At 41.7% G+C, this 24,100-nt stretch overlaps 1 protein-coding gene across 12 annotated transcripts in view; it reads right to left on the reverse strand.

The window, feature by feature from the left end:
• PPIG (peptidylprolyl isomerase G) overlaps positions 1-17,521 on the reverse strand; it is a 48,434-nt gene extending 30,913 nt beyond the window's left edge. Inside the window, exons 1-7 of one of the 12 annotated variants that reach the window (XM_060177732.1) lie at positions 17,382-17,504; positions 16,401-16,469; positions 6,890-6,952; positions 6,076-6,153; positions 5,918-5,992; positions 4,893-5,000; positions 1,060-1,104 (exon numbers count right to left, since the gene is read on the reverse strand). In XM_060177732.1, coding sequence (XP_060033715.1) covers positions 1,060-1,104; positions 4,893-5,000; positions 5,918-5,992; positions 6,076-6,136 — 289 coding nt within the window. In that variant the 5' untranslated portion in view covers positions 6,137-6,153; positions 6,890-6,952; positions 16,401-16,469; positions 17,382-17,504. Of the gene's footprint in view, positions 1-1,059; positions 1,105-4,892; positions 5,001-5,917; positions 5,993-6,075; positions 6,154-6,889; positions 6,953-8,816; positions 9,007-16,400; positions 16,470-16,745; positions 16,957-17,003; positions 17,309-17,381 lie in introns of those variants that run through there. The other 11 variants (XM_060177731.1, XM_060177733.1, XM_060177735.1 and 8 more) reach the window with 11 other exon arrangements.
• Between the last annotated feature and the right edge of the window lie 6,579 nt (positions 17,522-24,100).

Here is a 24,100-nt window from a genome sequence, read left to right on the forward strand (position 1 = left end):
TCAACAATTTTAATTGCTTAAATAAAAAACGAACTCCTGAAGATCATTTCTTTTGAGCATATGAAGGTGCGTTAAGTTATTTTGAAGACAGAGACACTGAATCTGTGCCGCAAAATCATTTTAAGGAGGTTGCTTTTAGATTTTGAGTTCAAATATGGGAACACAGCAACTAGAATGCCAAATGAGATTCTACAAAATTTCAAAAATGAAAGATGAAAAATACTAAATTATTCCTACGTAAAGACATTTATGATCTCTCAGTGATCTTTACATTAATTAAACACAAAGTGTAGGTTGGGATCCCAGTGCTGTATACTAGAGGAGGGTGACAGTTTGAGAGAGTGTGAGGAGTGTTGACACAGATCTTGGGGAGATGTGGGTCTGTATTCCTGTGACAAGAATCTTATAAATCAACATTTCCTCAATAAAGTTTTTTTTTTATTCCAGAGTATCTTAACCTAATGAAAATGTTAGTCAATTTTAGAATATCGAAAAGATTTGTTACTAATAAAGCTGAATTTTCTTTACTAAATATTAAGTTCACGCTCTGAAATTTCCTATCCTAATACAATTCTTTTTTGGGTAAGAATTAAAAAAAAATTTTTTATTATCTTTATTTATTTGATAGAGACAGCCAGACATCATGAGGGAAGGGGGTGATAGAGAGGGAGAGAGACAGAGAGACACCTGCAGCCCTGCTTCACCACTCGCAAAGCTTTCCTTCTTCAGGTAGGGATGGGGGCTCGAACCTGGGCCCTTACACACTGTAACATGTGTGCTGAACCAGGTGCGCCACCACTTAGACCATTCCTAGTACAATTCTTAAGTTTATTAAAGATCAGGAGTCCACAAAATAATATGCACTAATATGACACAAAAACAAAAATTCTACCTTTATAAAAAGTATATTTTTCAAAAGAAAAGGAACATCCAGATTCATTAAAGGTGGTTGGATGCTGCCATAAAGTTTAATTATTCTATTAGTTTGATAAAGAAAAGCCAACTGGATGATTTTGATTAGAAACATTAAAAAAACACTTTAAAAACAAACATTTTTACCTTCAAAAAATCCTCCATAAATAGATTCCCCTCCACGTCCATTTCCTAAAATAAAATAAAATACATTCATATAAATTCTTAGAACTAGAAGATACCAACATTAACTGCTTCTTACAAAGTAGGTGTTCTGGGGCGGAGGGTGAATAGCATAGTGGTTATACAAACAGACTCTCATGCCTGAGGCTCTAAAGTCCCAGGATCAATCCCCTGCACCACCATAAACCAGAACAAAAAAGAAAAAAAGTGTGGAATGACTAAATTAAGAGTACTTAAAGGGACATGACAAATCTTTTTTTTTTTTTCTTCCTGATGGATTCTTTTAGATTTTCTATGTATATTTACATAACATACAATTAGTGATGATTTATTTCTTCTCTTCCAATGTGGATCCCTTTTTTTTACTTTTCTTGCCCAAGTGCTATGGCTATAAATCTTACTACTATGATCAACATTAACAGCAACAGTAGACAGACAGGCGACTGGTCTTCCTTCCTGATCTAACAGTGAAAGCTAGTTTCTCACCAATGAACACAATGTTGACTACACTGCCTTTACTAAGCTGAGGAATGTTCCCTCAATGCTCATTTTCTTTAGTCATAAAAGGAGTCTGATTCTTGTTCAAAAACTTTCTCTGAATCTAGAGAGAAAAATGGGTGATTTTCTTGCTTCCATGTTACTTAAATTGTGGACTGAGTCAACTAAATTATTGATACTGAACGATGCTGCATCCCTGGAATAAGCCCTCTTGGTTTTATGCATTCACTTTAACGTTCAGTTGACTCTGGCTTGCAAAGACTTTGTTCGCCATTCAGGATCACCGACTGAAAAATTTTTATGGTTTCAATATTAATTTCTAGTAGATGAATTTCCTGTCCCAATAATGGTCAATCCTTTAGAATGTTCTATAAACATTTTAACAGAATATGCATTCATTTCTTCTGGGGGATAGAATTTTCTGTATCTATTAAGTTCATCTCATCTACAACTTCATCTAAGGTCAATTTGTTCTATTTCTTTTAGATGGTTTATTGTAAGTGGTAATGTTAGACCCCTCACTATTACTGTGACTATAAATGTATCCTTAGAAGCCACAACTATCATTTATTTTCTTTCCTTTTTTTTTCATCCCTGTGAGAAAGTTCATTTTTTAAACAATTATTTTCCCGTTTGTTGCACTTGTTTTATTGTTGTAGTTATTATTGTTATTGATGTTGTTGCTGTCAGGACAGAGAGAAATGGAGATAGGAGAAGACAGAGGGGGGAGAGAAAGAGAGACACCTGCAGACCTGCTTCACCGCCTGTGAAGCGACTCCCCTGCAGGTGGGGAGCAGGGGGCTGGAACTGGGATCCTTACACCCGTCCTTACACCTGTCCTTTGCACCATGTGAGCTTAACCCGCTGCTACCGCACGACTCCTGAAATTTCATTTTTTTTAATTTTATTGATTTGGTAGGACAGAAAGGAAGCTACCATTTATTTTCTACATGTGGCAGCATATATTCTGAATGTAACTTTTAGGATTGGTCTTTTTGTCATTTACAGAGTGTCCATTTATGGTCTCTTTTATTTTATATGAGCATAGTCCCTTCTTGCCTTTTCTCTGTATTGTTGACTTGGAACACCTTGCTAGAGCCTTTCACTCTGAGCCTGTGCTTATCTTCATATGAAATCTGAGTTTCTTATTGCACATTATAGATGGATGGATTCTGGGTTTGTTTGCTTTCCAGTCCATTCAGTAGTCATGAGCCCATGGTTTATTCACTGACTCTCTCCCCCTCTCTCCGTTCTTCTACATTTTCTTGGCTTCCCATTTCTTTGTCTTTTCATGCTGGTGGCTCTCTATGGTGAGCTACTCAATTTATTCTTTCTTTACAGTCTTTATTTTACAGTGACCATGAGGGCTGCATCTAATTTGCTCTATGTATGGCAGTCTTTCTGAGCTAGTCTCAACTCACTGTCATTGGAATTTCACTGTTTCTACCCTTCTCCCCCGTTATGTTCTACTATAGTCCTATATTACCATTGATTATGTTTCAGTGTTTACTACAGTGCTTGGGATTTTGTTCCTTTGGTTTTTTTTTTTTCCTATAAAACTCAAAATAATTCTTGTAAGGCAGGTCTGATAGTAGCAAACTCTACTGTTTTGTTTTTGTGTTTTTTGTCCACCAGAGTTACTACTGGAGCAGCATGCTTACATGTTCCTATCACTGAATCCTGACTGACTCCCTCCTTTCCTTTCCTTTCCTTCTTTTTTTCTGACCGAGGGTGAGACAGAAGGATAGATTCCACAGCACCACTCCACCACTGGGGGAGCTTCTCCTGTGCAGATGCTTCCACACAGTAGCACAGGAGTCAAACCTGCATCTTTGTGAAGACAAAGGTGTGCTCCCCACGGTTAAGCTATCTCCCAACCCCTCCATTAGTTCTTTTGTCTGAAAAGATGTTATTTCTCCCTCATATTTGAATGATGACAGTTCTTGTATTTTAGAATTTTGAATGTCATTTCTGCTGAGATCTCTGGTGGTTGTCTGTAGTGATGCCTCTCTATGGAACATTAGTCTCTTTTAATTTGTCCCTGACTTGATAGTTTTACAATGATGGGTCTCAGTGTGGACTGTTTTGAGCTTACTGATTTGGGCATTCTTGAGCTAATTGAACATCCATGTTCTGGTTGTTCCCTAGATTTAGAAAAACTTAACTATTATTTCTTTGAATAAGGTCCCTAGTCTCTTCTCACTCTTTTCCTTCTAAAATTCCCATTACCCTTATATTTACATTGCTTAAGGAGAATGTTATTTGTAATAGTTACTTCATTTTTCCAAAATTTTATTTCTCTCTCTCTTTTCTCTAAGTTTTTCTCTGCTTTCTTTTGATAGGACAGAAACTGAGAGCTATAGGGGAAATAGAGAGGGAAAGACACCTGCAGCACTGTTGCACCTTTTTTAAAAAAAAAAATTATTTATTCCCTTTTGTTGCCTTTATTGTTGTAGTTACTGTTGTTATTGCTGTTGTTGTTGTTGGGAGGACAGAGAGAAATGGAGAGAGGAGGGGAAGACAGAGAGGGGGAGAGAAAGAGAGACACCTGCAGACCTGCTTCACCGCCTATGAAGTGACTCCTCTGCAGGTGGGGAGCTGGGAGGCTCGAACAGGGTTCCTTACACTGGTCCTTGCGCTTTTGAGCCACAAGCGCTTAACCCACTGTGCTACCACCCGACTCACTTGTACCTCTTGTGAAGTTTCCTCTCTTCAGGTGGGGACAAGGGCTTGGTGCTGAGACCTTGTGCTTGGTAATGTGTTCACTGAACCAAGTGCACTACCATGTGGCTGTGTAAACCTTGTTTCTCTTCCCTCTTGCATTGGAGAGACTATGGTCATTTTGTCCTTTATTCCTCATGGTCTTTTCCTCTGCATGATCAAGTTTATTTTTTACGGTTTCCAGCTTAGCCTGCATTTCATTCAATGTGTGCTTCACAAATCTGGAATCTTCACATCAAATGTTTAACTTCTAGAAAATAATTTAACTGGTTCCTATCTCTCTCTCTTTAAATAAATTTTACTTATTTAATAGAGACATTGAGAGGTAAGGGGGAAAATAGAAAGGGAGAGAAAAACACTTGCAGCACTGCTATACCACTTGTGAAGCTTCTTCCCCACAAGTGGAGACTGGGGCTTGAATTTGGTTTACTTCTTTCTATGAAAAGTTCTGACCATCTGACTAAAGAGTAATAAAGGAGAAGAAAACTGGGAAAATACAGAGAAATAGCTCATTTGGGGACTTATGATATTTAACAACATGGCAACCTGATTTGACTTCATGGTATCCCAAGTCTTACCTTCACTAAAGTCACCACCTTGAACCATAAAATCTTTGACAACTCTGTGAAAGAGACAACTTTTATAATGTAAAGGCTTTTGAGTTGATTTCCCTGTCCCTTTTTCACCTGTTAAAAAAAAAAAAAGTAGGCATTTAGTAGAAAAGAAATAAAGGACAGAAGAAGATAGCACAATGATTAAGCAAACAACTTTTATGCCCAAGTCTAAGAGCTGTGCAGTGCTCCATTTAAAAAATAAAACAAAAAAACCCAAATCAATCAAATTCATATTCTAGCTTAATTAGCAAAATGAAAGTTGTCAAATATGCCTCTACTGAACTATACAAACTTTTCTAAAATGTCAAATTTTCTGTCTTAGTAGAAGGTAAAAAAATTTTATTGAAAAAAGTCACTCATTTTCTGGAGAGTATAATGGTCAACTTCAGATAAAATCTATGACAAATATTTCTTTTTTTATATTTATTTATTTTCTTTTGTTGCCCTTGTTGTTTTGTTGTTGTAGTTATTATTGATGTCATTGTTGTTGAATAGGACAGAGAGAAATGGAGAGGGGAGGGAAAGACAGAGAGGGGGAGAGAAAGACACCTGCAGATGAGCTTCACTGCTTGTGAAGCGACTCCCCTGTAGGTGGGGAGCCGGGGGCTCGAACCGGGATCCTTCCGCTGGTCCTTGCGCTGTGCGCCACATGTGCTTAACCCACTGCGCTACCGCCTGACTCCCAACAAATATTTCTAAGCTATTTTTGCATCCTAGTCAATGCTGCACAATCTGTAGAAGGAAATAACACACATGAGGAAACAATGTCAGAAATCAAAAATCTAGCAGAGGGTAGATAGCATAATGGTTATGCAAACACTCTCTCATGCTTGAGGCTCCAAAGTCTCAAGTTCAGTCCCCCGCACCGCCATAAGCCAGAGCTGAACAGTGCTCTGGTTAAAAAAAAGAAAGAAAAGAAAAAGAAATAAAAAATCTATATAACCCACAGTCAAACAGAAAGATCACGGTAACTACAAATGTCAACAAACCTGTACAGAGACATCGGAAGTTCTCGCATGTTTTGGGGCACACATCAGAAAATAATTCAAAGACAACTCTTCCAGCTGAAAAACATGGTTTAAACTCTTTAGTAATTTAATATCAAATACTTATCTACCATGTTAAATGGGAACATTACTTTTCTTACCAGGTTGGTTATTAATGGCAATGTCGAAAAAACATCGAGGACGTTGAACTTTTATTCCCATGGCTCCAATACTTTAATCTGTAAGAAAATAGTTTCAGAAAAATGGACTAAAGTAGTAGGTTTTTAAAAAATATTTTATTTATTTTCCTTTTCGATGCCCTTGTTTTTATCATTATTGTGGTTATTATTATTGTTGTCATTGCTGTCGTTGTTGTTGGATAGGACAAAGAGAAAAGGAGAGAGATGGGGAAGACAGAGAAGGTGAGAGAAAGATACCTGCTTCACTGCTTGTGAAGCGACCCCCCCTGCAGGTGGGGAGCCAGGGGCTCAAACTGGGATCACTACCCAGTCCTTGAGTTTTGCACCATGTGCACTTAACCCGCTGAGCTACAGCCCAACCCCACCTGCTTTTTTTAATGAGGGTTATCGCTGGTACTTGGCTACCTGTACAATAAATCCACCACTCCCAGTGACCATTTCGTTCTTCATGTCTTTTCCTCCTCCCTCCCTCCCTTCCTTTTTTTCATGATGGGACAGAAATTGAGAGAGGGAAACTGGGTGGGGTGTAGTGGGGACCGAGGGGAGGAGTGGAATAGGAATTGACCACGCACCAGGTTGAGCACACGTTACCATGTGCAAAGACCCAGGTTCAAACATTCGGATCCTTGCACATTTTAACATGTGTGCTCAACCAGGTGTACCACCACCCTGCCCCTAAACTTTATATTTTTACCAACAAAATATAGAATGCTACATCAAACAGAAAATTATACTAAGTTTGCATGCGTAGTGAACTTTTAAAAGACAAGATTACCTTTAAATAGAGGAGAAAAGAAAAACAAAACACCAAGGGTCAACTGATGCAATTCTCTCCCTCCTAGAAAGTAAAAGTGAGAGTTTTGATTAAAATGTTAAGTCTTATTAGTAAAGTCATGGTCCCCATGGAAAACAGCTAAAATAGACTACCTAGCTTCTTCCAAAATGGAGACCCCAAGTCTCATCTGCTCTATTCTTACATTTAGGTTCCTTATTATTAAACAATTTGTTCTACTTTATATCTTAATGCTTTTCAGCCACCAGGCTGCAGATGTTTCCATGACACCAACCTAACTTCCCTGGGCAGACAACCTCACCAATGTGTCCTGGAACCCCGCCTCCTCAGAGCCCTGCCCCACTAGGGAAAGACAGAAACAGGGTAGAGGGAGGGGGGGGGGGGCAGAATCAGGATAGTGCAGCGCAGTGGGTTTAAGCACACACATGGTGTTAAGTGCAAGGACAAGCTAAATGATCCCGGTTGGAGGCCCTGGCTCTCCACCTGCAGGAGGGGTTGTCTCCCAAGCAGTGAAGCAGGTCTGCAGGTGTCTATCTTTCATCTCCCCCTCTATCTTCCTCTACTCTCTCAATTTCTCTCTGTCCTATCCAATAGCAATAACAACAGTAACAAGGGCAACAAAAATGGGAAAAATGACCTCTAGGAGCAGTGGATTCATAGTGCAGGCACAGAGGCCCAGCAATAACTCTGAAGGCAAAAAGAAAGGACAGAAAGAGAGAGAAAGAAAGAGGCTGGAAGTATGAGTCAATCTGTCAATGCCCACATCCAGTAGAGAAGCAATTACAGAAGCCAGATCTCCCACCTTCTACACCCTGTAAAGATCTTTGGTCCATACTCCCAGAGGGATAAATTGGGAACCTTCCAATGGAAGGGCTGAGATACAGAACTCTCTGGTGGTGGAAACCCCTCTTAGCCCACAATCTTGTTGATCATTATTAAATCACTAGGAAAAAAGAAAAAAAAAAAAAAAAAAAAAAGATAAGCCTTAAAAAGAAAAGCCAGGCAGTGGAGCACCTGGTTAAACACATACATTGCAGTGTGCAAGGACCTGGGTTCAAGCCCCTGGTCCCCACCTGCAGCGGAAAAGCTTTAAGAGTGGTGATGCAGGTGTCTGTCTCATTCCCTATCTCCCCCTCCCTTCTCAATTTCTCTTTTTCTATTCAATAATAAAAACACTGAAAAAAAAGCAATTAAATTCCTAAAGTTATTAAAAAGAAAAGACTAAGAAAGAAATAAGAGGAACACTTCTACACAGCCAATAGCAATGTAAATTGGCTCAACCCCTGTGGAAACAGTTTGAAGATTCCTAAGAGCAACAGAAGTGGGCCTACCAGCTAGGGAGAGATCATAATGGGTAAGCAAAAGACTTTCATGCCTGTGAGTCTGAGGTCCTAGGTTCAGTCCCCATCATCACTATAAGCCAGAGCTAGAAGGCAGTGCTTGGATATGTGTGGGTGTGTGCACACACTCATCCCCATCCTCTATCCATCTATCATTTTCTCTGTATCTACCTCATTAAAATAAGATAAAGAAACAGACCTAGAATATGATCTATCAGTTCCTACCCTAGGGCTTTCTCCAAAGAGAACAAAACACCTATCTGGGAGTCGGGCGGTAGCACAACAGGCTAATAAGTGCACGTGGCGCAAAGCGCAAGGACCGGCATAAGGATCCCAGTTCGAGCCCCGGGATCCCCACCTGCAAGGGAGCTGCTACACAGGCAGTGAAGCAGGTCTGCAGGTGTCTATCTTTTTCTCCCCCTGTCTTACCCTCCTCTCTCCATTTCTCTCTGCCGTATCCAACAACAACGACATCAATAATAACTACAACAAAACAAGGACAACAAAAGGGGATAAATAAATTAAAAAAAATTTTTTTAAACCACCTATCTGAAGAGATCTATGCACACCTGTGCTTAAAGCAGCATTGCAGCACATATGCACAATGGCAATAACTGCTCAGCTGCCAGAAAGCATGAAGTCTTCAAGTCTTGTCCTGTGTCTTATCTTTGATGGAACTTGAACTCAGCTTGTGGAGTAAGCCAGGAGAAGGATGAATTCTGATGACCTCACTTACAGGTGGAAGTTAAGAAAAAGGAAAGAAAGGGAAAACTGAAGGTGAAACGTGGACTGGGTGGTCTATGACAGTCAAGTCAAAGACTCTGGGAAGGTGAGAGGCAGCTGTTGAGAGCACTGCGGATCTGATGCACAATGGTGGTGTGAGGCTCACTCCGCAGAGCGAATGGTGTGCAAACACATGTAACGGGAAGAACTGTACTCATGTGAAAACTGTCTTATAAATAAGTATTTCCCCAATAGAGTAAAAAAAAAAAAAAAAAGTATTTAAAAGATCACAAGGGTTGGAGCGATAACAAGGAAGTCGGGTTGTAGCGCAGCAGGTTAAGCACAGGTGGTGCAAAGGGCAAGGACCGGCATAAGGATCCCGGTTCGAGCCCCCGGCTCCCCACCTGCAGGGGAGTCGCTTCACAGGCGGTGAAGCAGGTCTGCTGGTGTCTCTCTTTCTCTCCCCCTCTCTGTCTTCCCCTCCTCTCTCCATTTCTCTCTGTCCTATCCAACAACGACGACATCAATAACAACAATAAATAATAACTACAACAATAAAACAACAAGGGTAACAAAAGGGAAAAAATAAATATTTTTAAAAAAAGACTTATGCAAAAAGACTTTTATGCCTGAGGCTCTAAAAAAATTTAAATGATGCAGCCTGGGAGGTAGTACAGTAGATAAAAGGTTAGCCCCCAAGCATGAGGTTCTGAGATGATGATCTGGTCCCCTCCTCCTCATAAATAGATAGATAAATCTCAAAAAAAAAAAAAAAGTAACAAAGAAATCTCAAAAAAAAAAAAAAAAAAGATTATAATATGTGAGGATGGTGCTCTCGAGCATGAGGTCCGGAGTTTGATCCCAGACACTGCACGGGCCAGAGTGATGCTCTGTTGTTCTCGCTCTCTCTCTCCCTCCAAATAAAATGTTAAATGAATATTCTCTCTCTCATATGTTACAGTTCTCAATAAATACAGTATTTTTCTTAAATATGTATTAATGAGAAGCAAGAGAATCACAAGGCTGGGGAGACAGCTTAATGGTTATGCAGGTCAGAGGTTCTGAGATTCTAGGTTCAAGCCCCAGAATCACCAAAACAGCTAGACAGTGCTCTGGTCTCTCTCCGGCCTCCCCCACTAAAATAAAAAAGTATATAAGAAATAGGGAATAAATAAATGAATAGAGGGCAGGGGTAGATAGCATAACGGTTATGCAAAAAGACTTGCATGCCTGAGTCCCAGGTTCAATCTCCCGTACTACCATAAACCAGAGCTGAGCAGTGCTCTGGTAAAATAAAAATATACACAAATGAATGAATAGAGAGGAGAGAGAGAGAGAGAGAGAGAGAGAGCACCAGAGCATCAGTCTGGTATGTGATGCTACGGACTGAACTTGGCTGTGAATCCAACACCTTATCTACTACACCATCTCCTGGGTCACAATAAAATTTAAAAATAAAGAAAAAGAAGGAAGGAAGGAAGGAAGGAAGGAAGGAAGGAAGGAAGGAAGGAAAAAAGGAACAACAACAACAAAAAAAAGGTAGGTGAAACAACCCACTTGGATAGCCTACTGCCTTGGCACATGCAAGACCCAGACTCCAAAACAATGAAGGAAGCTTTGGTGCTGTGATCTCTTTTCTCTCCCTCCCTGTCTATATCAAAAAAGAATTTTGAAGAGATGTTAGACATGATCTGATGTAGGTACATAGCATAATGGTTATGCAAAGAGACTGTCATGCCTAAAGCTCCAAAGTCCCAGGTTCAAACCCCCACGCTACCATAAAACCAGAGATGAGTAGTGCTCTGGTATAAAACAAATAGACACTACCTGATCAGATTTTCTGATTACACAGTTAAATATTCTTTTTGTTTCGTAATCATGGGTGGAAGGAGAGAGATCGAGGGAGAGACAGAGACAGAAAGAAAAAAATAGCTAGGGCATCACTCTGGCACATGTGCTGCAGGGGACTGAACTCTAGATCTCATGGCTTTCAAGTCCAGCACTCCAGTCACTACACCACCTCTGGGTCACAGCTGGTGATCATTTTAAGTTACCACTCAAGCTAAGCAAAGTGCTCAAGATTACTTGTTGGGATGGGGCCAGGAGGTGGTGCACCTTGTTAAGTTCAGTGAGCAAGTCCCAAGTTCCCACATGCAGGGGGGAAAGCTTCATGAGTGATGGAAGCAGTGCTGCAAGTATGTCTATGGTCTGTGTATCTGTTGCACTCTCTCCCCCTTCACTCTTGATTTCTTTGTCTCTGTCCATTAATCAATCAATAAAGTTTTTGGGTTTTTTTGCCTCCAGGGTTATGGCTGGGGCTCAGTGCCTGCACCAGGAATCCACTGCTCCTGGAGACCACTTTTTCCCCTTTTGTTTCCACTCTTGTTTTATCATTGTTGTGATTATTATTGTTGTTGCTGCTGTCGTTGAAGAGAAATGGAGAGAGGAGGGGAAGACAGAGATGGGGCAAGAAAGATAGACACCTGCAGATCTGCTTCACTGCCTGTGAGGCGACGCCCCTGTAGGTGGGGAGCTGAGGGCTCGAACCGGGATCCTTAACCGGTTGTTGCGCTTCGCGTCACACGCGCTTAGCCCTCTCTGCGTTACCGCCAACTGCCAATAAAGTATTGTTTAAAAAAAAGATTTGTCAGGTGGTCCGGGAGGTGGTGCAGTGGATAAAGCACTGGATTCTCAACCATGAGGTCCCGAGTTTGATCCCGGGCAGCACATGTACCAGAGTGATGGCTGGCTCTTTCTCATGAATAAATAAATAAATAAATTCTTTAAAAACAAAGATTTGTCAGGCACTAAAAGGACACACACACAGCAGTTTTCGTGAGTATTTATAATACTACCAATAGCAGCCAAGGAAATCACTTAACAGAAGTAGGATTTGCATGTCTAAAGTTCCAAGTCTGGTGGTCCGGGAGGTGGCGCAGGGGCTAAGGCACTAGCCTCTCAAGCATGCGGTCCCGAGTTCAATCCCCAGCAGCACATGTACCAGAGTGATGGCTGGTTCTTTCTCTCCTTTCTCATGAATAAATAAATAAATTCTTTAACGATAAATAAATAAAGTTCCAAGTTTGACCCTCCCATGCCACATGTACCTACCAGACTGGTGGCTCTGGTTCAACGCCCCCCAACCCCCTGTTTAAAAAAAAAAAAAGCTTGCATACTTACTTTCTCATGCAATAAGTGAAACAAACCTTAAAAAAAAAACTTAAAAAAACACCACTTAGTGGTCAGGAGATGGCGCAGTGGATAAAGCATTGGACTCGCAAGTATGAGGTCCTGAGTTCAATCCCTGGCAGCACATGTACCAGAGTGATGTCTGGTTCTTTCTCTCCTCCTAACTTTCTCACTAATAAATAAATAAAATCTTAAAAAAAAAAAAAAAAAACACATAGTAAATTTAAAATGCAAGATTATCCTAAGGAATAAGAATATAATGTCTGAGACTCCAAAATCACAGGCTCTATCCCCCAAACCACAGCTCAAGCAAGAGTGACAGAGGACTAGATTTTCATTGCAAAGGCTCTAAGATCCCTGGTTCCATGCCCAGCACCACCATAAATCAGAGCTAACCAGTGGTCTGGTCTATCTCAAGATAACTTTTTTCTTCTTTTCTTTAAAAAAAAAAAAATCATTAAAATACAGGGCCAGGGAGAAAAGTCCCATGACCCAGAGGTCCCAGGTTCACTCCCTGGCAGTACTGTATATCAAGCTAAGCAATGCTCTGGTCTCACTCATTAAAATAATTCAGTCTTGGGAGTCCGGCGGTAGCTGAGCAGGTTAAGCGCACGTGGCACAAAGAACAAGAACCAGCTTAAGGATCCGGTTCTAGCCCTTGATTGCCTTGCAGGGGAGTCGCTTCACAGGCGGTGAAGCAGGTCTAGAGGTGTCTTTCTCCGTCTTCCCCTCCTCTCTCCATTATTCTCTGTCCAACAACATCAATAACAACGACAATAAAACAAGGGCAACAAAAGGGAATAAATATTTTTTAAAAATCAGTCTTTTAAAATACATAAATAAAATTACAATAATTTCTTATAATGAAGTAGGTTAGTGGTTTTACTGACACCTAAACCAAATAAAAACTGAAACATGCCCCCACCTGCAGGGGAGTCGCTTCACAGGTGGTGAAGCAGGTCTGCAGGTGTTTATCTTTCTCTCCCCCTCTGTCTTCCCCTCCTCTCTCCATTTCTCTCTGTCCTATCCAACAACGACAACATCAGTAAGAACAACAATAACTACAACAATAAAACAAGGGCAAAAAAGGGAATATTTTTTAAAAAGTAAAAGAAAAAAAAAAACCTGAAACATGGTCCTATTAAAGCCAAACATGTAAGATCACGAAGCAGAGAAATCCAACAAACTCTTCAGTCACACATCAAGTATCTAGAGCTTCTGTCATAGTGCTGGGGAAATAGACCAACCGGTAGAGCATCAGATCTCTACACCTGCTGTTCCTGGCTTGAGTAGCAGAGTGGGGCTCTGGCTTGTTTCTGTTTCTGTCTCATGTGAAACATTGTCACTCATTTATTTATAAAGTTAAATAAAAACGAAATCCCTTTTAAAAAATATTTTATTCATCTTAGTGAAAGCGACAAGGGACTAGAGCATTGCTCAGCTCTGCCTTATAGAGGTACTGGGGATTGAACCTGCCACCTCTAAGACTCAGGCATGAACATCTTTGCACAATCATTATGCTGTCTCCCCAGCCCCCGAAAAGATTCTATTATGTACGGCATATGGAGCACCTTTGGACATTACTATAACTAATAACAGAAAATACATTTAATTCTGTGGTCCAGGAGGTGGCACAGTGGATAAAGCATTGGACTCTTAAGCATGAGGTCCTGAGTTCAATCCCCAGCAACACATGTATCAGAGTGATGTCTGACTTTGTCTCTGTTTCTCATTAATAAATTTTTTAAAATCTAAAAAAAAAAAAAAGTTATTTAAAAAAATACACGTAATTCTGGTGAAAAATCAATTAGCAAAATATTAAGGGGAAAATGTCAACACATACTTCTTAAAAGAGCAACTATGGGGAGTCGGCAGTAGCGCAGCGGGTTAAGCGCATATGGCGCAAAGCGCAAGGACCCGCCCAAGGATCCGGTTCCAGCCCCCGGCTCCCCTCCTGCAGGAGAGTCGCTTCACAGGCGGTGAAGCAGGTTTGCAGGTGTCTGTCTTTCACCCTCCCCCCCGCCCCCCCACCCCGTCTTCTCCGTATCTATCAATTTCTCTCTGTCCTATCCAACAACGACGACATCAATAACAACAATAACTACAACAACAATAAGACAACAAGGGCAAAAAAAAGGGAAAATAAATAAATAATAAAAAGAGCAACTATGAAAAATTAGTTACAGACGACGTCCTGATAGTCAAACCAGTTCATATACCAAGTCACCTTTTCATAAAGAATGGATAATGCTGCCTAACAGAAAACTGACTTTTAAGATATGCAAAATGCCAAAAGAACCTGGATCAGACTTAGAAGTCATCCATACCACAAGGTAATAACAAGCATTGAAAACATAGAGCTTTTTACTAAGTCAAAATGAATGTAAGCACTTTACTTCACAGACCTGTCAAGTTCTCAATGAAAGCAGATTTTACAAACTGCATCAACCTGGACACTAATACTTTAAAAAATATATTATTATTTTAAACTATTTTATTTATTTATTCCCTTTTGTTGCCCTTTTTAAAAAAAAAAGATTTTATTTATTTATTAATGAGAAAGATAAGAGGAGAAAGAACCAGACATCACTGTGGCACATGTGCTGTCGGGGATCGAACTCTGGACCCTCCCGCTTGAGAGTCCAAAGCTTTATCACTGTGCCACCTCCCAGACCACCCTTGTTGTTGTTGTTTTATTATTATTGTAGTTACTATTGTTGTTATTGACTTCATCATTGTTGGATAGGACAGAGAGAAATGGAGAGAGGAGGGGAAGACGGGGAGAGAAAGACAGACACCTGCAGACCTGCTTCAACACCAGTGAAGCGACTCCCCTGCAGGTGGGGATCTGGGGGCTTGAACCCGGATCCTTAATGCTGGTCCTTGCGCTTTGTGCCATGTGCGCTTATCCGTTGTGCTACCGCCCAACACATATTATTATTTTTTACAAATGAAAGAGATCCAGAGCGTTACTCTAGCAAATGCAGTACCAGGAACAGAACTGGGGACCCATGCTTGCTAGCAAGTCTTGTGCCACCTCCCAGACTTGGACATTCTTCTTTTTTTTAATCCTACAAATAATGACAGTTGGAAATGAAATATAATTTCACAGTTCAATAAGTGGGTTCAGAAAGACATTTTAGCTAGAATTAATTCAAAATTTCTAAATCAGGAAGTCTACATACTTGTACACCCCGACAGCAAAAAGGAAAGACATCCTAATAACAAGTCTGAAAACAAAACCACATCATAAGGGGCCAGGGGAAAGGATTAGTAGGTCAAGCACATGCCTTACCAGGTGTGGAGTACTAGGCTGGATCCCAGTACTATACAAGAGCACCAAAGTCAGGGCACTAATGGGACTCCACAGATGGTGGAGCAGTGCTTTACTGACTCTCCTTTTTGGTCTGTCTCCAACAAAAGCAAAACCAAGGGCCAGCAAATAGCTCACTTGCTGAATGCACTACTTTGCCATGTGTGACACAGACTCAAGCCTGGCCTCCACTGATCTCTCTTTCATTCTCTATGCTTCTTTATCTTTATTTCGATTTGGAAAAAAATATCACCTGGTGATGACCAAAACAAACAAACAACAACAACAAAACACAATTAACGGCCCTGGAAGTGGCACAATGGATAAAGCTGTGGGCTCTCAAGCATGAGGTCTTGAGTTAAATCCTTAGCATCTGATTGAGTCTCCCTCCTCTTCCTCCTCCTCTCCGCTCTCTCATTCACACACACACCACAATCTGGACAGGTTTGTAGCTCAGCAGTCCATCTTTTGGGTACATAAGACTTAAGTTAGATATCTGGCCATCATCTCCTCTCCCACCCAAAGCACAAAATCCTACTGCTTTACTCTTAAAAACAAGTCTCCCAGAGCAACAATGATTCTGAAACATAAAGAAAACTTAAAGAATATAAAACTGAATTGTTGAAAATGTATCTTAACTTGTCAGATAGAAACAATCTCATCTCAAATGTCTAATATTTTTTAAATGGGGAAGGAATGCTACACCGGGCAAATTTTCATATGCATGAAAATATGAGTGTGAAATGGAACCACCTTAATATCTGTGCCTCTTCTGGATTTTTAGGGGATGGTTTCAAAAAGCGTTAAAAAAAAAAAAAAAAAACCACTTTCCCTATTCATCGTTAAAAACCAGCAAATTACTGCCTGATCAAATGAGAATGGAAACATATGTTTCCCTACCTAGTTTTAACTAGCGTAAGTAACATACCCTCAAATTTTCATAAACACTCCATTGTTCCTTGGATGTACTGGTGATCATTATTGCAAAAACTTGGTCCTGCACGTAACGAAAATCAATGCGCAAAATGGTGCTTTTATAAAGCTTCTAAAATGACTGGTAATCTCCTTCCCCGCAGACCTCGACTTAGCGCTTTGAAAGACTAAAAATGGACCAAATCACACATTTCCCTAAGGCAAATGGAGCTCCGAGGCCTTGAGTTTCTTCCGGGAAAAAAAAAAAAAGAAGAAGAAGAAGAAGAAGAAAAAGAAAAGAAAAGAAATTCCTAAAAAGACCCGAGAGCTTCTCTTAAATTCTCGAAAAACGTGAACGAACCCGACACGGCTGTGAGAAGTGGTGGAATGAGCCCAGGTTCGAGTTTCGAGGGAAAGCTTCGCTGGGTGGCCCGCGCTACCTGGCTGTGCACCGGAGCCGCCGTCTGCCAGAGGAAAAGGTCGGGGCAGGAAAGCCCGTCTTCCATCTAATCTTAACCCGGGATGCCTGCTCCTTGACGGCCAGTTCCCCACCGTGACTTGACAGCGCGTCCGATTACACCTCCCGGCCCCCCCCACCTAGCCCGCGTCGGTGCTGCACCTTACGATTCTGAAGCAACAAAAATCACCCGGGCCGCCGCCGCTGCCGCCATATTACAGCCTGTGCGGCAGAATGCGTCAGGCAGGGAGGTGTGCGCCCAGAGGAGAGGGCGGGGGTGGCGGGGAGGACACTTTCCCGGGCCCTGCACGCAGCCTGGAAGGAGCCTTCTCCAGCCGCAACAACCACGGAGCCCGCACCGCGCTACTTACGAGACTGCTGCGGAGCCAGGCAGCCCCAGCACCCTAAGGGCAGACGGTTAACTCGGGGAGGCCGATCGTGGCGGCTCCGCCCCCCGGCTCCGGCCCTTCCCGCTCGGCTCCCAGCACCGCTTCAAAGAATGCCGCTGCCCTGACACCGCGCCGGCCTCCCTCCACCTACCCGCGCGGGTACTGTCGCCACTGGCCGGGGTCTGCTTCTTTAAAGCGCTTCAAATCTACCGCCGCCAGAAAAGGCGCTAGAGCCCACTAACCGCCTCCCTCCCCCCACGACCAGGGCCCGGCGTGGAGTGGAAACGTCGCGCCGGAAACACGTCATGGACTAGTTGATGGCAGCCTCTGGCGTTCTCTTGCTTGCGTCACCTTTACCCTTCCTAGAGGTTGTTGTTTTGTTGTTGTTGCTGTTTGGTTTTTTACCAGAGCGCTGCTCAGCTCTGGTTTATGGTGGTGCAGGGGACTGAACCTGGCACTTCGGAGCCCTTGGCAGGAGAGCCTCCTGGAGTTTTAAGATTGTGCTGTCTGCTAATTATACACCACCTTTTTTTTGTGGTTGTTGTTTTAAGATTTTAGTTTATTAGGGGCCAGGCGGCGGCACACTGGTTGAGCGCACATGTTACAATGCACAAGGGACCGGGGTTCCAGCCCCTGGGCCCCACCTGCAGGGGGAAAACTTTGCGAGTGGTGAAGCAGTGCTGCAGGTGTCTCTCTGTCTCTCTCTCTCTCTCTCCCCCTATCACCCCCTTTCCTCTTGATATCTGGCTGTTTATATCCAATAAATAAAGATAATTTTAAAAAATCTTTTTTTAAAGATTTTGGTTTACTTATTAAAGAGGGGAGAATAAGAGAATGAATAACTCTGCCACAAGCAATGCCAGGGCTTGAACTCAGGACCTCATACATCAGGGTCCACTATGCCACCTCCTGGTTGCTACACTATCTGGTTTAAAAGTAACAATGTGTGAATTGATTTGGAACGTTTGTAACTGTAAGAATACTATACCATTCATGAAATGAAGTGCTGGGAGTCAGGCGGTAGCGCAGCGGGTTAAGCTCACGTGGCGCAAAGCGCAAGGACCGGCGAAAAGATACCCATTCGAGCCCCCGGCTCCCCAACTGCAGGGGAGTCGCTTCACAGGCAGTGAAGCAGGTCTGCAGGTGTCTCTCTTTCTCTCTCCCTCTCTGTCTTCCCCTCCTCTCTCCATTTCTCTCTGTCCTATCCAACAAAGACGATATCAATAACAACAACAATAATAACTACAACAACAAGGGCAACAAAAGGGAATAAATAAATAAATAAATATTTTTTAAAAATGAAGTGCTTTGTTTGATAGATATGTTTTGTTCCTTTTCCAGGGTACTGGGAAATGACCCCTTACCTTCAAGGAGCTTCCAAATAATTTTCAAAACCATACAGATTCTAAGAAGCAGGCTAGTGGTCTGGGAGGTGGCACATTGGATAAAGCATTGGACTCTCAAGCATGAGGTCCTGAGTTCAATCCCTGGCATCACATGTACCAGAGTAATGTCTGGTTCTTTCTCTCTTCTCCTTTCTCATAAATAAACAAATACAATCTTTAAAAAAAAAATAATAATAATCAGGCTAAACAAAGTGCTCTTTGAGCAAAGAAGAAATCATAAAAGTTATTGTTCTTCAATGTTTTTTAATATTTACTGTTTAAGATGTATGAGAAGGCAACGAATTATCAGTAACTTGGCCAAGGTTCCAGCGGGGTTCCCATCATATTAAAGGCAGCTTTAGTGCTTTCCCTGTCCCCCTCCTTCCGTCATTATCTAAAAGGAAGAGGAAGAAGAGGAAGAAAAAGTAAACAGGCAGGGGAGTAGATTGCATAATGGTTATGCAAATAGACCTCATGCCTGACGCTCCAAAACCCCAGGTTCAATCCACTACCATCAGCTCCACCATAAGCCAGAGTTGATTGATACTCTCATAAAAAAAAGAAAAAGTAAAGATGTATTTATATTATGAGAGAGCAGAGCAAGGCTCTGGACCAAGGTGGTGTCTCAGCATACCCCATCCTGCTGTGAAGTATCCCTGGCATCAAAGAAGCACTAAGCTTGCTTACTCCCTTCCCCTTCTGCCTACAGTGCTGTGGTAGGTTTCATTTTGTCTGTCTCTATATAAAAATATGCAAGCAAAATTATTATTTTTTAAGTAGGTTTTTTTGGGGGGCCAGGTAGTAGTGCACCTGGTTGAGCACACACATTACAGTACAGAAGGACCTGGGCTCAAATCCCTTTTCTTCACCTGTCCAAGGAAAGCTTAATGAGTGGTGAAGCAGTGTTGCAAGTCTCTCTCCCTCTCCTTCTCTTTCTCCTTTATTTTCCCCTCTATATCAATTTCTCTGTCTCCATCCAAAACAAATAAATTAATGAAAACAGATATTCTTGCAGCTACCCCTTAATAAAATTTATTACTGTTTAACAGGTGAAGAAGATGAAGTATGGGCCAAGGAGATAACATAATGCTTGTGTAAAAAGATTTTTATGCCTGAGACACCAAAGACTATAAGTTATCATCACTTAAATTTTCACTCATTTGTTATTAAATTAATTACTAGAAATTTTTGGTCATGTAGTACATATAAGGATGTTCACCAATTTGGCATATGCCTAAAACAAAGCAGAGCCCCGGGAGTCAGGCGGTAGCGCAGCGGGTTAAGCGCATGTGGCGCAAAACGCAAGGACCGGCTTAAGGATCCCGGTTCCAGCCCCCCGGCTCCCCAGCTGCAGGGGAGTCGCTTCACTGATGGTGAAGCCGGTCTGCAGGTGTCTGTCTTTCTTTACCCCTCTCTGTCTTCCCCTCCTCTCTCCATTTCTCTCTGTCCTAACAAAGACGACATCAGTAACTACAACAATGAAACAACAAGGGCAACAAAAGGGAATAAATAAATAAATGGAAAAAAAAAGTAGAGTCCCCACCTCACCCATTGTCTTGATAGCAGGAGAGTAGGAACATACTCACAGGCAGTTTAAAGTGTAACAAAAATAAATTCATAAATAGATCTTAATCTTCACAAATGGATCCTCAGCTACATAATATCTAAATCCCGAACTATTTGAGTACAATATGCATCGGAGTCAAGGGTCACAGCACAGCTGACCTGGCAGAAAGAGACTGAATTTTGGGATTACCTGGTTCTTTCCGAAAGAGAACAGATCCAAATTGACTTGTCACTAAGGAAAGTAAGCTCAGACTATCAGGAAGGTAACTAAATCGGTGGGCCACAGGACTTGTATGCCTGAGGTGTCCAGTCAGAACCTCGGTCCCATGTATAAAAGTGGTGCTCTGCCGGTTCGAGCCCCGGGCTCCCCACCTGCAGGGGAGTCCCTTCATAGGTAGTGAAGCAGTTCTGCAGGTGTCTAACTTTGTCTCCCTGTCTCTGTCTTCCCCTCCTCTCTCAGTTTCTCTCTGTCCTATATAACAATAACAACAACAACAAAATGGCCACCAGGAGCAGTGGATTGGTAGTGCAGGCACTGAGCCCCAACGATAACCCTGGAGGCAAAAGGGGAAAAAATAAAAAGGAAGGAAGATAGGAAGGAAGGAAGCAAGCAAGGAAGGAAGAAAATATATTACCCTCTTGATGGACATAAACAGGCTCAAGAAACAGTGAGAAAAGGTTATTATGCAATATAAAATTCCAAAGATTGCTGCTCTCTCACTAAGTGAGTGAATGCTACTTTACTCATTACAGCTTTAGTCAACTTTATTCTGCCTTCCCTAGTATTAAGATGTATTAAGATGCCCAGTAATAGAACTGATCTACCTCCTGAAGCAGCTGGAATTCTGAGGCCCATCAAGTGGCACAGTGGATAAGGCAATGAACTTTAAAGCATGAGATCCTGAATTCAATCCCCAGCACTTCATGTACCAGACTGATGGGTTGTTCTCTCCTTCTCTTTCATTATAAATAATTGGCTAAGGTGGTCCGGGAGGTGGTGCAGTGGATAAAGCATTGGACTCTCAAGCATGAGGTCCTGAGTTCAACCCCCAGCAGCACATGTACCAGAGTGATGTCTGGTTCTTTCTCTCTCTCTTCCTATCCCTCTCACTGATAAAAAATAAAATATTAAAATAATAATAATAATAATAATTGGTTAAGGGTGGGGGTAGATAGCACAATAGTTATGCAAAGAGACTCTCATGTCTGAGGCTCCTAAATCACAGGTTCAATCCCTTGCACCACCATAAACCAGAGCTGAGCAGTGCTCTGGTAAAAAAAAAAAAAAAAAAAGTAATAATAATAATAATTGGTCAATGCTATGCTATATGATGTTAAAGTGTCACATTAACTATATAAATATATACATAAAATATATTTTATGGGAGTCCAGAGCTAGCGCAGTGGGTTAAGCGCAGGTGGCACAAAGTACAAGGATGGGAGTAAGGATCCCGGTTCGAGCCCCTGGCTCCCCACCTGCAGGGGAGTAGTTTCACAGATGGTGAAGCAGGTCTGCAGGTGTCTGTCTTTCTCTCCCCCTCTCTGTCTTCCCCTCCTTTCTCCATATCTCTCTGTCCTATCCAACAACAACAACAATAATAACTATAACAATAAAACAACAAGGGCAACAAAAGGGAAAATAAATAAAATTTTAAAAGTCTTTAAAAATATATTTTATACATAAAATTTTATATACATAATTTTCATTTCTTTTGTTTTTACCAGAATACTGCTCAGCTCTGGCTTGTGGTGGTAGAGAGGATTGAACTTAGGACTTTGGAGGCTCTGGCATGAGTCTCTTTACATAACAGTTATCAGAGGGCCAGGAGGTGGTGCACCTGGTGGAGCACACAGGTTACAGTGCACAAGGACCCAGGTTCGAGCCCCCAGTTCCCACCTGCAGGGAGAATGCTTTGCGAGTGGTGAAGCAGTGTTGCAGCTGTCTCTCTGTCTCTCCTCTATCACCCCCTTCCCTCTTGATTATTGGCTGTCTCTATCCAGTAAATCAAATAAAGATAATAAAAATAATAAATAAAAAAATAAAAACAGTTGGGAGTTGGGCTGTAGCGCAGCGGGTTAAGCGCAGGTGGCGCAAAGCACAAGGACCGGCATAAGGATCCCGGTACGAACCCCGGCTCCCCATCTGCAGAGGAGTCGCTTCACAGGCGGTGAAGCAGGTTTGCAGGTGTCTGTCTTTCTCTCCCCCTCTCTGTCTTCCCCTCCTCTCTCCATTTCTCTCTGTCCTATCCAACGACAACAACAATAATAACTACAACAATAAAACAACAAGGGCAACAAAAGGGAATAAATAAATAAATAAAATAAATATTAAAAAAAAAATAAAATAAAATAAAAATAAAAACAGTTATCAGCTTCTATATGGGGTCAGGCATCTTTGTTTGAATAATTCAAGCTCCCAGTCCCCATCTGTAGGAGGGAAATTTGTGAGAAGCAAAGCAATACTGCTGGTCTCTCTCTCTCTCTCTCTTCCCTCTCCTTTCTTCTTAATTTCTCTCTGTTTTTATCCAATAAATAAAAAATGTCCTAAGGCTGGGTAGTGGCGCACCTGGTTAAGTGCACATGTTACAGTGCACTAGGATCCAGGTTCGAGCCCCTGGTCTCCAACTGCAGGGGGAAAAATTTCACAAGTGGTGAAGCAGTGCTGCAGGTGTCTCTCTGTCTCCCCCTTCCTCTCAATTTCTGGCTGTCTCTATCAAATAAATATTAAAAAAAATAAAATGATAGGAATCGGGCTGTAGCGCAGCGGGTTAAGCACCTGTGGCGCAAAGCACAAGGACCAGCATAAGGATCCCGGTTCGAACCCCGGCTCCCCACCTGCAGGGGAGTCGCTTCACAGGCGGTGAAGCAGGTCTGCAGGTGTCTATCTTTCTCTCCTCCTCTCTGTCTTCCCCTCCTCTCTCCATTTCTCTCTGTCCTATCCAACAATGACAACAATAATAACTACAACAATAAAACAACAAGGGCAACAAAAGGGAATAAATAAATAAAATAAATATTTTTTTAAAAAAAAGAGAGAAAATATATTAAAAAAATAAAATAAAATGATAGAGTAAAGAAGGTTGGAATTTAAACATGGCAGAGAGTAGCAGAATGGTTGTTATGAAAAAAATATTTTTGTATCTGAGGCTCCAAAGACCCAGGTTCAATACCTTGTAAGCACCATAAGCCAGAGCTTAGCTATGCTCTGGTTAAAAACATTTTAAATTAATTCAGTCGATAAGCCCACCTTGTTTAACTAGAGGTAGATTCCTGGTGGCATTTGATTGGAAAAGACATGTAAAGTGTTCAGTTTTATCTCTATGTAATTTCTTTTTAAAATTTTTTATTGCAGGATTAATGTTTTAGTCTATGTAATTTCTTACACCAATCCTGAGATTTTTAAAAATTTTATGCATTCAAATCAACCTCAATCTTTAGTTGCTCCATTGCAAATAGCCTAAATCAGTACTACTCAAAGTGTGGTTGCCTTGGGTGCTAGTGGGTTGAGGTCCAGAAGGAGCTGGTTTATTTATTTTTTTTTCCAATTTTTTCCCCTTTTGTTGCCCTTGTTGTTTATCATCGTCGTTGTTGTTGCTGCTGTCGTTGTTGTTGTTGATAGGACAGAGAGAAATCGAGGAGGGGGAGGCAGAGAGGGGGAGAGAAAGACAGACACCTGCAGACCTGCTTCACTGCCTATGAAGAGACTCCTCTGCAGGTGGGGAGCCGGGAGCTCCAACCAGGATTCTGACGCGGGTCCCTGTGCTTGTGCCTTGTGCGCTTAACCCCCTGTGCCACCGCCCGGCTCCTTTCAAATTTTAAAAAATATTCATTGATTAATTCATTGATTGATTGATTGATTCATTCATTCATTCCTTTTCTGCAGGTGGGGAGCCCTTACATGGGTCCTCCCGCTTTGCGA

The sequence above is a fragment of the Erinaceus europaeus genome, chromosome 18 (assembly GCF_950295315.1).
Source record: "Erinaceus europaeus chromosome 18, mEriEur2.1, whole genome shotgun sequence".
In the NCBI taxonomy this organism is placed as follows: Eukaryota; Metazoa; Chordata; class Mammalia; order Eulipotyphla; family Erinaceidae; genus Erinaceus; species Erinaceus europaeus.